Raw genomic sequence first — 14,828 nt, 5'->3', positions numbered from 1 at the left:
ACCAATGAACGGGGTGAGTGGTAGAGTTATGACTGAAAACAAAATTAATTTGCTACAATTCATTGATGTACGACCTAATTTATAACTATGGTGTCAATATTTGTCGGTCGTCGTAGCATTGGGTATCTTTGACATATATCCTATCACCATCATCATCATCAGCCGGAAGACGAACAATGGCCGCCCTCCTAGAATGCCACAATGAACGACCACATTGCATTCATCGGTTGCCCGCAACTCTTGCTATATCGTCAGTCCACCTACGCCTGCCAACGCTTCGTCTTCCCGTTCGTAGTCGCCACTTGAGGACTTTTCTCCCCCAACACATCTATTTTTCGAGCAATGTGGCTTGCTCATTGTCATTTCAACTTGCATATTCTTCGAGCTATATAGGTGACTTTAGTTCTTTGACGTATTTCCGTATTCCGGATTCTATCACGCACAGAGAATCCGAGCATAGCTCTCTCTCAAATCCCAAATCGTATCGCGAAAGCTGAATGTGCTAACTGTAGTTTAAGAAGGGTGACACTATTTATTAACTGACCCGGATAATACCAACATGGAATTACATACCCGATTTTTCATGTACACGCCCATACAAATTTATGTCAAACTGACATAGTTTCTTTCTATGGGCGTGTACGCGAAAGATCGGGTCGGTATTTCCATGTCGGTATTATCCGGGCCGGTAAATAGTGTCACCCGTTTAAGGACATACTCGTACATTCAATAGTAATACTTACTAATCGTAACCCACATAGCCCAAAGCAGGCACAAGATATTTTCCTTGGGTATAAACAATTTCACTTGCTGAGGATTCACAGTCCGAGTTCTGATAGGCGAGTATTGACCAGGCATTTGGGAGAACATGTAGAAGTTGCTGAACATATTGATGGCCATGGAGGCATCGTTCAGGGAATCTACGGGGAAGTATATGCTGGAATGATTATCCCTCATGTTGATGCCGATCACGTTTTGAAGTAAACTGTTGTCGTGTGTGTACGCGTAGTTTGCGAAGTCTGAAATGGGTTTAATTGTATTTAATGGGTGATAAATGGAAGTGGAAGGTTCTCGAATGGCGTCCGCGGACCGGGAGACGAGCTGTCGGTAGGCCTCCAACAAGATGGAGCGACAACCTGGTTAAGATCGCGGGATCGCGGTGGATGCGGAAAACATCAAAGCACAAGACCGGTCTGAGTGGAGAGCCTTGGGGGAGGCCTATGTCCAGCAGAGGACGTCTTTCGGCTGACATGATGCTGATGATGATATGGAAATGGGTATAATTAAGTAGTGGAAGAATGAGTGACATCTTGGACATCATTAAATAAAAACAGCATTCATAATAAAATTATATTGAAAAAATGACTAAAACAAAAAGGATCAACTTAGTAGTAAATGCACTCACATGTGGAAAAGAGCTCCCGAAAATATCGATACTAGTCGGACCGTTCCTGGCTTATAATCATAAGTTGAACCATTTTGTTTTAGTTATTTTAACAACACAATGCTGTTTTGCAATACTGAGTCAACCCACTGTCATTTTGCAATACAATGTCAACTGTAAAAATCCTTTTCTAAGGGTTGATAATGTATTGCAGAATTAATCAGGGTTAAAACACTATTGCTTAACAGCATCCGTATGTGAAGGCATATGTCCGTCATAATAGTTATTTATGTGACTGGTGCATAATGAAAGGCATTAAAGTACGAGTGTGGTTTTATGAAACGAGCCGAAGGCGAGTTTCATAATAAGATCACACGAGTGTTTTAATGCCTAATTATGTATAGCCGCATACATAACTTTATCTACATGCATATCATAAGTTTTCTACAATATGTACAGATATGCATTGTTAAAAAAAGTATTACCGATACTTTAATGTAAACATTAAGATGCACTGTACTTTAATGTGAACATTAAGATGCACCCGCAGATACCAGGTTTCTTAATAAAGACCATTTGATAGTCGTTTCTGAACATATAATAGGGAAGTTATGATATGTATGTAGATAAATGATTTATTTAACTTGCCGTATTAGTATGTGTGGGCAGGCGCGGCGCACTCCGCGATATAGGTGCGATTCTGTAAGTATCAAAACACCCCACGCCGGCGTGGGTTAACTCACTAGGGATATGAGCACCGCCCGGCATGCACGCTTGCAGTTTCGGTGGAACTAGTCGCGCTGCGTAACGCCACTTGTACTATTACTATTACCTGTACTATTACTTACTTATTCTGTGGTGTGAGGTCAAATTTTTACTGTCGAATTTTACCCACACGCTCAGTGGTTAAATTAAAATGAAATTTGGTAAACATATCGTCACTACTTTGAAAAAATCTCGCATCTCAAATCAATACGTCAACAAAATTGAACTATGACCCAAGGTCATAAAGTGCACTCAGAAAAATTACCCATTTTAGATACGAATTTTTTGAAAAGTAGTGACGATGTATTCATTGGATGACCATGCTCGTAGTCAACAAGTTAGTGAAAAAACTTGTATTAAAAAATATTTTTTACCAAAATCGTATTTACATACCATTAGAAACCTTATGCGACCTCACAATCTTCACACCGGGGTGTGCCCACCTGAACCGGTCTAAATCGTCGCTCCGTCCTGCTCCGACATTCAATAGCAAAGTATTAACTTGGTTTATTTCTATCTCAGGCATACTCTCGCGTATACTGGAAGAGTTCATCGTAACGGTGATCACTATGAGCCCAAAAACTGGCACCATTACTTGCTGTAAATGCAATTTAGGGATTGATTGAGGGTTACTTCGTGCAGATCCATATCAACGCACTACAAACTTTTAACTAATATTTCTCGGGACTTAATCACGACCTATTTATTGCAAAAGTTACCTCGACTTTTCGACACCAAGTGCGGGTTAGTTCGAAAAACTCGCGCGCCTAAACGAACGTGATATGCGGGATTTACACTCTCGCCCCGTGCCTCGCCTGGCGCCTCGTCTCGCGACTCGTACGCAAGTGTAAGTGCGACAATACCGTTCCAGCTAGATACAATGCCAACGCCACGCGGGGCCTGATAGGGATTAGGTTTAGTTAACCTACTGTAGTTTAGTTCGTGATTAAGTTCCGATAAATATTAGTTATGAGTGAAAAAGGCTAGAGTTCAAAACATTCCATAAACTATTACACCATGAGCCGAGTGAGAAAATATTAAACAATTAGATTAAAAAAACTTACAAGAATAATAAATTGGTATTTAAAACTCCACATGTGAAAGAAATTTCTTCTAATAAGCACTTTCAGTTGCTGCAAGTGAAGCGCCCATCCCTTTAGTCTTTCAACATCTGCATCCATTAAAAAAAACTTAATAAAAATCTCAGACTACTGTCGAACTTGTGTCAGTTTTAATTGAAAAAAAAAAGATAGTTCCCGTGAGATAATTACATCTAAATTCTACCGGATTATAACGCGGGCAACAGCTACTTTGTACTAAAAACAGACATATTATTCCGTACCTTGAAACGCTTTTACAAATAAGGGATCGTCGTCCTCTTCTTCGTCTATAAACCTGTTAAAATCAACACATTCCTATTACGGTATCAGTAATAATTGCGCTCGACTTGGCGGGGGCACTACCGTTCCCCCAGATTCAACTTGTTAATCATACGCAAAATATATATTAACCCGTCGTATGCGGAAACTAAAAAAGTACTGAATTCTAGTCTCATCTGTTTTGATAAGCACAAATTCTGCTGATTTAAAAAAAAATACAAAAAGATAGCCTTAAGTTTGACACGGATCCGTGTCTTAAGCAAACGAGGGGCATACATACATATGACGACAATAGAATAGACTAGTGTCCTAATAAAAATAAGTAGCCCGTCTCCCATCCCTCGCCTCGCATCCCCTCGCTACGTTCGGCCGTCTATATCTGCTTGGCCAGCAACCCCCTACTTCCCGGCCTCCACAGTAATGTACTATTATCAATTAAACAAAATTTGAATAAGCCCCCGAGATGCCGCATCATTAATATAATAAATTTAAACTTTATGGCAATCAAGAAAAGTTGACATTTGGTTAGATATTACATTACAAATGTTGACTGGCAGAGATCCCTTTAAGGGATAAGTTCGTCTTTGTACATATCTCAATGTTTGTCCATATTGTGTTTGATTATTAATTTTTATTTAATAAAGAGTGACATACGTACATACATTATACATTATGTACGCTGGGTCTTATGTGGTTAAGACAAAAAACTTAATACCCTAAAAACATCTCCTCCAAAGACATCCCAACACCCATGGCCGATATTCCCAGCTCCTCTCTCCTCTCCTCCAAAGTATCAAACAGTTTGGGGAACAGTTCATGGTCCTTGGCCGGCAGCGTGAAGAGTATCCGTTTATGGTCTATCTTGGTGGTCACAGCTTCAGGCAACGATTCCCCGATGACCTGACGCACTGTGCTCATATTGCGCTTGTGTTTTAGGGTCACTGAGAGGTTAAAACCTGTGCCTAAAATAAAAACAGTTTAAAAAACTTAACATACAGCGAGGGTTGTGTGGTCAAACCCTATAAGTCAAAATAATTCACTGCTGAAATAAGAACACTCTATGTAGTTATTGGGTTTGTCTAATTTGTTTGTGTTCTAGGTGGAGGAGCTGCATGAACACACATTTCTTGCATAAACGTATCATAAGGTCGCGGGTGAGCAAAGTATTTGTTTTAGTTTATTGATATAGAACTCCGCAAAGTAACGCCGATTCAATTATTAAAAACTTTTTTTTTTTATTCGACTGGATGGCAAACGAGCAAGTGGGTCTCCTGATGGTAAGAGATCACCCCCGCCCATAAACATCTGCAACACCAGGGGTTTTGCAGATGCGTTGCCAACCTAGAGGGCTGAGATGGGATACCTCAAGTGCCAGTAATTTCACCGGCTGTCTTACTCTCCACGCCAAAACACAACAGCGCAACTCCATCTAGCGATATTTCACCTGTCTTTTAGCCCTCATTGCTTGCATTTCACCATTATGAGCTCAACGTTAGATTATAATTTATAACGCAGTATCACGGAATTACCACGTATCACGGATAAGCCAAAGTTTCCCCTATCAAACACCCAGGTATACTTACCAATAGCATTTTTGAGAAATAAAGGCGTGCCGTAACATTTTAGCTTGCCGTGGCTGAGCAGAGCTATTCTATCGCCTAACGCATCAGCTTCTTCTATAGAAGTCGTGGTCATTAGCACTGTTTTATCACCGCGAAGAACCTACAAATAAAATATTGATTGGTATGTCAAATCTAAAATAAGCAACGACACTCACTGATTAAAGAACACCATAAAGGTTTCGTTTTGTAGATGTAGATGGCGCTAGTAGGTACACTTTTAAAGAGGACAAACACATAAAGCGGTTTTTATTTCATCTTGATGTCACACTTTTTAAACAAAAAAATGACATGATTGTGTTTAAAGTTAGTAAAATGTTACGTATGTAATGAAATAATAGCTTATTTAAAATAAATGTAAATGAGAGTTTCTAGGTTAGGCTAGTTGGCGCTATAATTGATTAGCCAATCGCAAGCAAGACTGTAATGTCAAACGGATCTCACGATACTAACGCCATCTAGCGATACCTATCAAAAAACCCTCATTGATTCATAATTAGGCACTACTAGCGATATCTAACTAAAAGTTTCAGAACTTAATTCCAAAGTAAAAAGCTGTCTTCCACGCCGCAGTGCTGGAGTCCGTAGTTTGTAATTGGCAAAAGCTGATGCGTACTCCCATATCGGGTAACTTAATCCCCTTTACGATACCTACAAAACGAAATGCATCTATTCAAAATCCGGATACTGACTACATGATATGGTAAGTAAATCTAGGTTACCAATATGACATCCCACAGGTCGCTACGTGTTTCTGCATCACAGTTGGACGTTGGTTCGTCGAGTACCAACACGTCTGCTCCACCGGCGAGCGCGCACGCCACCTAGCGACGAAATACACAACTAAAGTTAGATGTAAATGCATGGTGCTCAGTCTAACTCAAAGTTAATAAAAGATGAACGATATCGTTTTCTACGGGAAGGTAATGGCAAAGTGAGAATGATGAAGAAGCTTGACAAATTGACAGAAATACACACAGCAAGATTGTTTCTGTATACAAGTAATTCTAATTTAACTATAATACTATAAAACTATTATAGTTTGCTAAAGTCGTTCGGAATTCGAGACCGAACATCGGTTTTCTTTTTCCTTCTCATATCAATCTTGAGGTAAACGAAAAAAAACCGCTAACTCCCGAGTGACATTAACATTATTTTTGTACTGTAGCTTATTTTCCTGACTTTGGTGTATAAGAGTGGGTAAAATTCGACCTTCCAAAATTTGGCCCGAACAAACAAACATCGCAAAAATGCTTGTTAAAAAAAAAGTCACCTGCAAACACCTCTCCCCGCTTGTAGAAAGCTGGTAACTGAATAAATCTGCTTTATCCTCTAGATGAAGCTTCTTTATTAAATTTTCGGCGCTCGCGCGAGCTTCACACTTTGGTCCTCTCAACTGGAAAGTAAAAACGCGAAATTTAGAACAAACTGTTTCACGACGCACTCGTGTCTAAGCGGTGATGGTTATTTTTTCATACTCCAGACGTGGCCCCTAAGAATCCATGACCAATGTGACGAAGCTGGGTCGATTCGATACTCAAATACTGGGTTGGGCGCATTAGAGCATTTTGCAGTGGGTAATCTATCCAACCCTTTATATCCTGCTAACGTAATAATTCATATTATACACTCACAAGCTGTCACATTTATATAAATGAAAATTAATTTTAGAAATGTAGGTATAGGAATAGCTGCGATCTATTTGGACTACATGAGCAAATTGCTAGATTTCAAACGAACCTGTCAATACTAACGCCATCTACCGGGAGAACCTTTGTACGAAAGAAAATGTAAAAAAAATGTATGCAAGTGTATATATAAAATCGTATTTAAAAATCCCTATACTAAAAATGTGGAAGTGAGTGAGACAAGATTCTTGCAAGGTATAATTTTAGTCTCGTTTTCATCATTAGTAAGTATAGCCGTGCGAAGCTGGGGTTGGCGGCTAGTTTATATTATTGGTTCTGAGGCTCTTACCCTTTCAAAGAGAATGATGTTCTCTCTGACAGTCAAATAGTCGAATGTCAGATTCTGCTGGGGACATAGTCCCAAATTCTTTCGTATCTCCCGTATGCGTGCGGTGTTGTCGAACCCGTTCACATACACCTTGCCTTTAGTCGCGGCAGTCATACCTGAATATATATAAAAGGGAATGGAGCTTTTAAAATAGCAGGGCAGTGTACTTTAAATAAATAAATAATACATAAATATCATGGGACACTTGACACCAATAATATTTGTCCTAGTCCCAAACTAAGCAAAGCTTGTACTATGGGTACTAGGCAGCGGATAAACATACTTATAAAGATAAATACATATTTAAACATCCAAGACCCGAGAACATACATTCGTATTATTCATACAAATATCTGCCCCGGCCGAGAATCGAACCCGGGACCTCAAGCTTCGTAGTCGGGTTCTCAAACCACTTGGCCGTCCGGTCGTCACTTTATAATGCAATAATCACTCAAAACAAGCACCTGTGACTACAGAAGTAAGCGTCGTTTTCCCAGCACCGTTGATGCCAAGTACCACAGTGATCTCTCCTTCGTAAACATCCAAACTGACTTTATCTAGTGCTACCACTTTTTGCTGCCTGAAGCCGCCGCCATAAATCTTAACAAAAAAAAAAGTTTTTGGTAAAAAAATAGTTTTTAATACAAGCTTTTTTTGTTGCCTTTACTTTTTGTTGACTGTATGAATAGAATAGAAGAATAGAAATGACTTTATTCATTCATTCATCACTGAAATTAGGTATGTAAATTTACATACCTAATTTAAAGTCGACGCCATTAACCGATGAAGAATTCCGTCCTGTGGAGACGATCCTGGGAGTACAACCAGGATGTCACTACCAGATTATTGTATTGTCACGCAAGTTACATAATACCAAATTTCAAGTCAATCCAACTACACTGGAAGCTGGTCGAATTTAAGTTGCAAGACTTGATTACAGACAGACAAGGGACAGGTGAAACTAAAAAAAAAGCTTGTAAAAACAAAACATTTACTCCATAAATAGGTCATAGAGAGCTCTTCTAAAATTAATAATAACAAGGTATCTTAAAATTATACACCTCCAGCTCCAGCTGCTTCAGATTGAAACGGCCTTCGTCCACGGTGAGCCTGCGGCTTTGAGAGGCCATTATTTACGCAGAAAACGGAATGGAACAGTAAATACTAACAGCCTTATTCATAAAAAATCCTTAATTGAGTCTGTTACTTAGCAGACTGATTAAGCTTGTTAGACGGTTGTCAAGAAGTATGATTCATAAACGCTTGCTAGCAGTCTGCTAGTTGTTGAGCTGCTGATAGACGGATTAGACGCGTTATGTTGGCCACCTTGACAAATCAAAGACAAAAAATGGCCTCATCGATAATTAAAAAAAAAATGACAGCAGTGACAGCAAATTAGCAGGAAAAAAAAGCGAGATGTTTGTTTTCCCGCCATTTCCGATCCGCATGTTTATGTTTAAGTGCAAAAAGCCGTAATTATGTCATCCTAATTTTATTTTTCTCATATCTATTGTTAGTAAAGTAGTAAAGTAGCAGTAATTTAAGAGGATTTTTAAATACAAATTCCTGAAAATAAATTTTTCTGTTTTTTATTTAAACTTTGCGTAACTTCACCCTTCACTAAAAATATCTTCGGTATGGTTTTTTTGCTCTTGTCAAAGTCAGCTGTTCAAACTTGTGGCGGCCATTTTGTGACTTAGCAGGGAGATAAAGGAGGGTCTACGGTCCTCTAACTTTAGCAGAGCCTTGATCGACTGATTAGCGCTAACAGACGTTTATGAATCATGTTTTTTAGCATCGGGCCTTCAAGGAGCCTTCAAGGAGGTTCTAACTTTTTATGAATAAGGCTGTAAGTGGGTAAGGCCGCGAATTTTGACCAATGTGACATAGAAATAACATAAAAAAAATACGTGACGTTACCATAAAACGTAACGCAAATTTTTATAAAGCCTAGATCAAACTGGTAAAAATTCCCATTAGATAACGTATGTATGAAAAAAAAATGCATCTCATATAATAAAGTGAAGTTTTTATTTTTACTAGAACTTTCTGACGATACTGATCTTAAATCTGTCTTATATGAGATCTATAGAGCTAAACATGAATGTGGAAGTAGAAGTACCCTCTAGTTGACGAACATCTTCCAAAAGTGTATCTTTACATGCCTCTCTAACACTGACAATAAGGTGCACATTTATAAGCATAACGAATTTGGATGTGGTTTTTTTTTTCGACTGGATGGCAAACGCATCAAATGAGTAAGAGATCACCACCGCCATAAAAATCTGCAACACCAGGGGTATTGCAGACGCGTTGCCAACCTAGAGGCCTATGATGGGATACCTCGTGCCAGTAATTTCACCGGCTGTTTACTCACCACGCCGAAACACAACAGTGCAAGCACTGCTGCTTCACGGCAGGATTAGCGAGGAAGATGGTGGTAGCAATCCGGGCGGACCTTGCACAAGGTCCTACCACCTAGTTGTGAGCATGCTTGTGACTTCGACTGTACTAGCTATTAATACCTCAAAGAAATGGCCAAAACCCTAAATCACAGGTTTTACCAATTTAGGAAGTAGTATCTTAGTTAAGTGGATAATGTAAAAGATGTTTTTGGAAATAATTATTATGATTATTAAGTTTAGGTAACAAATGAACTAAGTAGGTAAGTGAATCTCTCCGTTTGTCTCTCACTTTAAATACGCTATGCATGTAGCAGGACGTGAACACAGAACTCGCCACAATTCTCTTGTGCCGATCCCTGCACCTACAGATTAAATTTATTTAACTTCAAAATATCCATCTAACTAACTTACTGTGCGTGCAGTCATTGGAAACCTAATAATAAACTGGTGTAAGTTAGAATTTTTCTGTGTGAACTTCCCTTACCACATTTTTTCGTTACGTTATGTACAAATACGTAGCATTTTGTAAAAATGTAACGTAATCGTAACGAAAGTGTAACGTATTTTATACAAAAAATCGTTTATCATGGTGAATAACGACATTTTGAACATAATAACACATGCCACTTACATGGAAAAGATTACCCTATCGTATGAAAAAACAACCAGTTAAAAATAATCACTACTTACCCTTAAAATCGAACAAGCACTTTCGACGTTTTTTCGAAAAAAAAACCTCCGCGTCACTTTTGATGGCTGTTTGTCAACAAACTGATGAGATTTATTTATCTCATCGATGTTGCCCTATTTCTCCCTATATATACTGTAGTCTTTGGCCCTATTAGAGTATTAGTTGCCAGTGTACAAAAACAAATTTCTACCGAAATTGGCGTTAAAGGTAGCTTAAAAAAGCGTCACCTAAGTATTCGTAATGAAAACGTGGTTTTTTGGCACGTGAAAAGAAATAAATATAAAACATGAAAATTATTTGATTATCATGATTCCGCAATCGGTAGGACTATCGTTATATCATAAAATTTCGTTTAAACAAAATCATGATCATGAGAAGTTAAATAGCATGAAAATAATAAGGTATTAAGTACTCGTGGTCAAAAAAAATAGTGAATTTTCGTTACGTTTGGACGGTAATATATTTTTATTATTTTTTTAAAGGGTTTAAATCAATTATCTCATTTGCGACCTTGAGATTATATCGTGTCATATATAAAAAAAAATTAAACCTCTAGGTGTTATCAGTTTTTTTTTATCAGCCTTCCAAATTTGAAACGTCCAAATTGGTCAAAATTCGCGGCCTTACCCAAGTACTTACCTTAGTAACTTTGGTCAACTTAATAACAATGGGTGCGTTAATTGGTCCCTTCTCGAAGAACCTATCGTCTCGCAGCACGCGTCTCGTCTGTTCGACCGTTACGTGGAATGTCACCGTTCTCTTTTTGGTCCAGTACTGTTTCTAGAAGCATGAAAGATAATATGGGGATACAAACCTATTTATATTATAAATCTGAATGTTTATATGCGTTTGCGCATGTGTGTTTTTTTGGTAGGTACCTACTCACTAAAGGGCGGATGATGGATGCAATGTGGTGACGAAAGCATAAGATGGATAAGACTTTTATTACTTCGATTAATATTTTTTTGTATAAAAATGTATAGAAATTTTAATGATGGTGATAATGTTCCTAATAATGGTGAAGTATCACTTTACGAATACGCACCTCTTAAATTTGTAGAACGCTATCCACTTATGTAGGGAAAATGACCTCTTACATCTGTAGATGTAAAGAGGTCTTTTTCCCTACATAAGTGGATAGCGAACTATTAAAGGAATGCATTGAAAATATGCAAAATATTAAAAATACGATTATTTACTACAGCAATAAACTATTTTTCAATTGTGTTATTTTTTTAACCAATTGTAGTCATATCCATATTACGTATATCGTTCGACATGATTTTGACGTAAATAAATTGCATCCATAATCCGCCCACTGGTTTGTTAAAACAGCTAGACGGATTTGGATGACATTTGGTATGTAAATAGTACAGCTAGGTAGAGCTGGATGTCAGGAATAATAATAGGCTATTTTGTATTCCAATAGGATCAGGTTAAAATACAAATATTTCAATCGCTAAGATGCTACGTTAATAAATTTTTGGGAACTGCCACGGGATTTCTTACGAAATCTTTTAATTCAAATGCTATGTTAATAGTTTACGCATGCGAATCTTTTTTTTAATTATGTTTATGAGATCGAAGCAAACGAGCATGCGGGTCATTTGATGAGAATTCATCACCACTACCATGAGTACCAAGAGTATCAAGAGTACCAACAACGTGCGTAAAGGTTAGTATATATAAGTAATTCAGAAAATAGGTGCACGGAGAGAGAAGTACATAACCCTTGATTCTCAGGCCGGTTGTTTAAACCTCTATGTCTCACTGTTCAAATACAAAGTCTATCCCCTTAACTACCTTGAACAAAAAGTTCCACTTCTGCGCCACGCCGTAACTCCCCGGATTGACCATATCGAGGTACCACGCCAGCGTCATAATGAACACCTGCTGTACCACAAACACCGTCCAAGATAACAGAACCGGGACGCAGGTCGGAGTGTGCTGTGTGGCTATGCCGCCGAAGGATGCGCCGATGCCTGCCAAAGACAAAAGTTTATAAGCGAGCTAAATTACTGACGCGTCGCGCCGTGATGCCTTCTCCTTAGAACGCCACAATGAACGACAACTCGCCACTTGCATCCACCTGTTGCCCGCAATTCTCACGATGTCGTCAGTCCACCTAGTGAGAGGCCTGCCAATAATGATAGGTCGTGTTTGTTGGACATAGAATACTCATTTCTACGAGATAATTCTGTTAAAGTTAATACTCTGAGTCTAATTTTCCTTATGATTGATTTTTTTGGGGTCTTTTTGTATTTTTTATTTCAACTCCAAATTTTTGTTACTTTTACGGGTATCCCGTGAAACCATATCGTAAATACAAACTGAGACATGGATGCACAGAAAAACCAGAAAAAGAGACCAGCACTGGGAATCGAACCCAGGTCCTCAGCATTCCGTGCTGCGTGCTATAACCCCTACACCACTGCTGGACAGGAATCTAGACACGAATTTTTCCTATGTACACATATTATCTCAGGTTGCTTACCTCTACTATGCTACTTAAGCACTAGCACTAGCAACATCTATGTTGCGTCGACAGACGTCACATTCTTTCGGAACTAATCGCTCACCCAGACAAAAGAGGTCGCTACTAAGCAATCAAATTATGATTATACCACGGTTATAGCACGCAGCACGGAATGCTGAGGACCTGGGTTCGATTCCCAGTGCTGGTCTCTTTTTCTGGTTTTTCTGTGCATCTATGTCTCAGTTTGTATTTACGATCTAATTTTCCTTTTAAATCGATAAAAATAGGTAAAAATTCAAATTAAGTAGTCAAATTGAGTTACTCACCAATGTATTCCAAGTATTTGACTTCATCCCAGAACAGGTAAACTGGCGCGTGGGGGAGGAACCAGCTGACTAAGTACACCTGCACTGTTTTATGGCACGTGTTGTACCAGATCTTGCAAAGCACACAGGACACTATGTACACCGCTAACGCTAGGCCGTTAGCATGATGGTCTGAAACATGTAGGTATATAAAAATATTTGTGTTTAAATATACATATATATTAGCTCAAACAATTACTTTGCTAGCAAGGTATGCGCGTTCATGCAGTTCCTCCACCTCCACACTGTAAGAACACACACAAATCACACAAACCCATCTATTCCCACTGCCACACTACACTGACTTTTTTTTTGAGCGTCTCTGGGCTTTTTCAGCCAAACCATCAAATCAAATTTTATGTAATTTAAAAGTAAAAAAAGTCTGTGTAGTATGGTGGTGATAGAAGGGTTTGTGTGTGTTCTTACAGTGTGGTGGAGGAACTCTGCTGAACACACATTTCTTGCACAAACGTAGCTATCATAAGGTCGCGGGTGAGCAAAGTAATTGTTTTAGTTCATTGATGTGGACCTCCGCAAAGTAACGCCTAATTCAATAAATGAAATACCTATATATCTAACAAAAAGCGAACTAATAAACTTTCTAGGAAGCGGTAACTCTTCTTCAAATTTGGAACCAAACTGGAGCTACCTACAAGGAGTATACCCAAACAAAAAATAATTTTACAAATCACTGCATACTGACTGCACTCGTTCATTGCGTTGACAACATGCAACATTGCAGGTGGTAGGTAGGAGCTTGTGCAAGGTCCGCCCGGATTGCTACCACCATCTTGCTCGTTAATTCTGCCGTGAAGCAGCAGTGCTTGCACTGTTGTGTTCCGGCGTGGAGAGTAAGACAGCCGGTGAAATTACTGGCACGTGAGGTATCCCATCTTAGGCCTCTAGGTTTTCAACGCGTCTGCAATACCCCTGGTGTTGCAAATGTTTATGGGCGGTGGTGATCTCTTACCATCAGTAGACCCACTTGCTCGTTTGCTATCCAGTGGAATAAAAAAAACATCCAAGCTTGATTACTCACAGTCCTGTGAGAGTGCAGTAGTGACAAACGCCAATGACGTCACATTCATGAAGTGCAGTATTATCGTCCAGGCGATGATGAAGGAGTTACTCCGCGGTAGTATGGGGGTGCTGGTCGCCTAGATGATTACAATATAATACAATACAATACAATACAATACAATGACTCTTTATTGTTCACCATAAATAGTAAGCGCTTAACACGAAAATAATATACCAATTAACATTTATCCGCTGTACTATAATATGCTGTACATATTGATGTAATGTATGGGTGTTGACCCATTGCTTAATAATATGTAAGTAGCTGACAAAGCTTTAAATTTACATGTCTAGCCATATTGGAATGCAATATTTTATTTAAGAAGTAATTACTAAATTTCAATTTAATGTAAAGCGACAGAGAAGCAGTTTCCACCAGCTTAATGTCGTAACCCTTGGCAACGATTCATTTACCTGGGCGACCGAGCTTTGCTTAAACCTAACCTAACCAACAAAAAGTTGGAAAACCCCCGACTTTGTCACTTCAAAGTTCAGTATCTAAAAAACGGCTGAGCCGATTTTGATAAAACGTATCTAAGAACCATCGCTAGAAAACCTGCTTTCAATTTAAAAAAACCGCATTCAAATCAGTCCACCCGTTTAAGAGCTACGGTGCCACAGACAGACACACAGACACAGCGACACATA

General features: G+C 38.8%; 1 protein-coding gene across 2 annotated transcripts in view; it reads right to left on the bottom strand.

Annotated features, from left to right (window-relative positions):
• LOC141434723 (phospholipid-transporting ATPase ABCA3-like) overlaps positions 1-14,828 on the bottom strand; it is a 36,253-nt gene that overhangs the window by 16,823 nt on the left and 4,602 nt on the right. For both annotated transcript variants that reach the window (XM_074097161.1, XM_074097162.1), the window contains 14 exons: positions 14,140-14,257; positions 13,062-13,232; positions 12,063-12,241; positions 10,899-11,039; positions 7,628-7,763; positions 7,125-7,279; positions 6,421-6,543; positions 5,870-5,971; positions 5,112-5,250; positions 4,244-4,490; positions 3,492-3,544; positions 3,214-3,320; positions 2,543-2,747; positions 744-1,019 (listed from right to left, as the gene is read on the bottom strand). In XM_074097161.1, the coding sequence (XP_073953262.1) occupies positions 744-1,019; positions 2,543-2,747; positions 3,214-3,320; positions 3,492-3,544; positions 4,244-4,490; positions 5,112-5,250; positions 5,870-5,971; positions 6,421-6,543; positions 7,125-7,279; positions 7,628-7,763; positions 10,899-11,039; positions 12,063-12,241; positions 13,062-13,232; positions 14,140-14,257 (2,152 nt within the window). The remainder of the gene's footprint in view (positions 1-743; positions 1,020-2,542; positions 2,748-3,213; positions 3,321-3,491; positions 3,545-4,243; positions 4,491-5,111; positions 5,251-5,869; positions 5,972-6,420; positions 6,544-7,124; positions 7,280-7,627; positions 7,764-10,898; positions 11,040-12,062; positions 12,242-13,061; positions 13,233-14,139; positions 14,258-14,828) is intronic.

Source organism: Choristoneura fumiferana, chromosome 14 (genome assembly GCF_025370935.1).
Source record: "Choristoneura fumiferana chromosome 14, NRCan_CFum_1, whole genome shotgun sequence".
Lineage (NCBI taxonomy): Eukaryota > Metazoa > Arthropoda > Insecta > Lepidoptera > Tortricidae > Choristoneura > Choristoneura fumiferana.
This window is presented reverse-complemented; position numbering and strand designations above follow the sequence as displayed.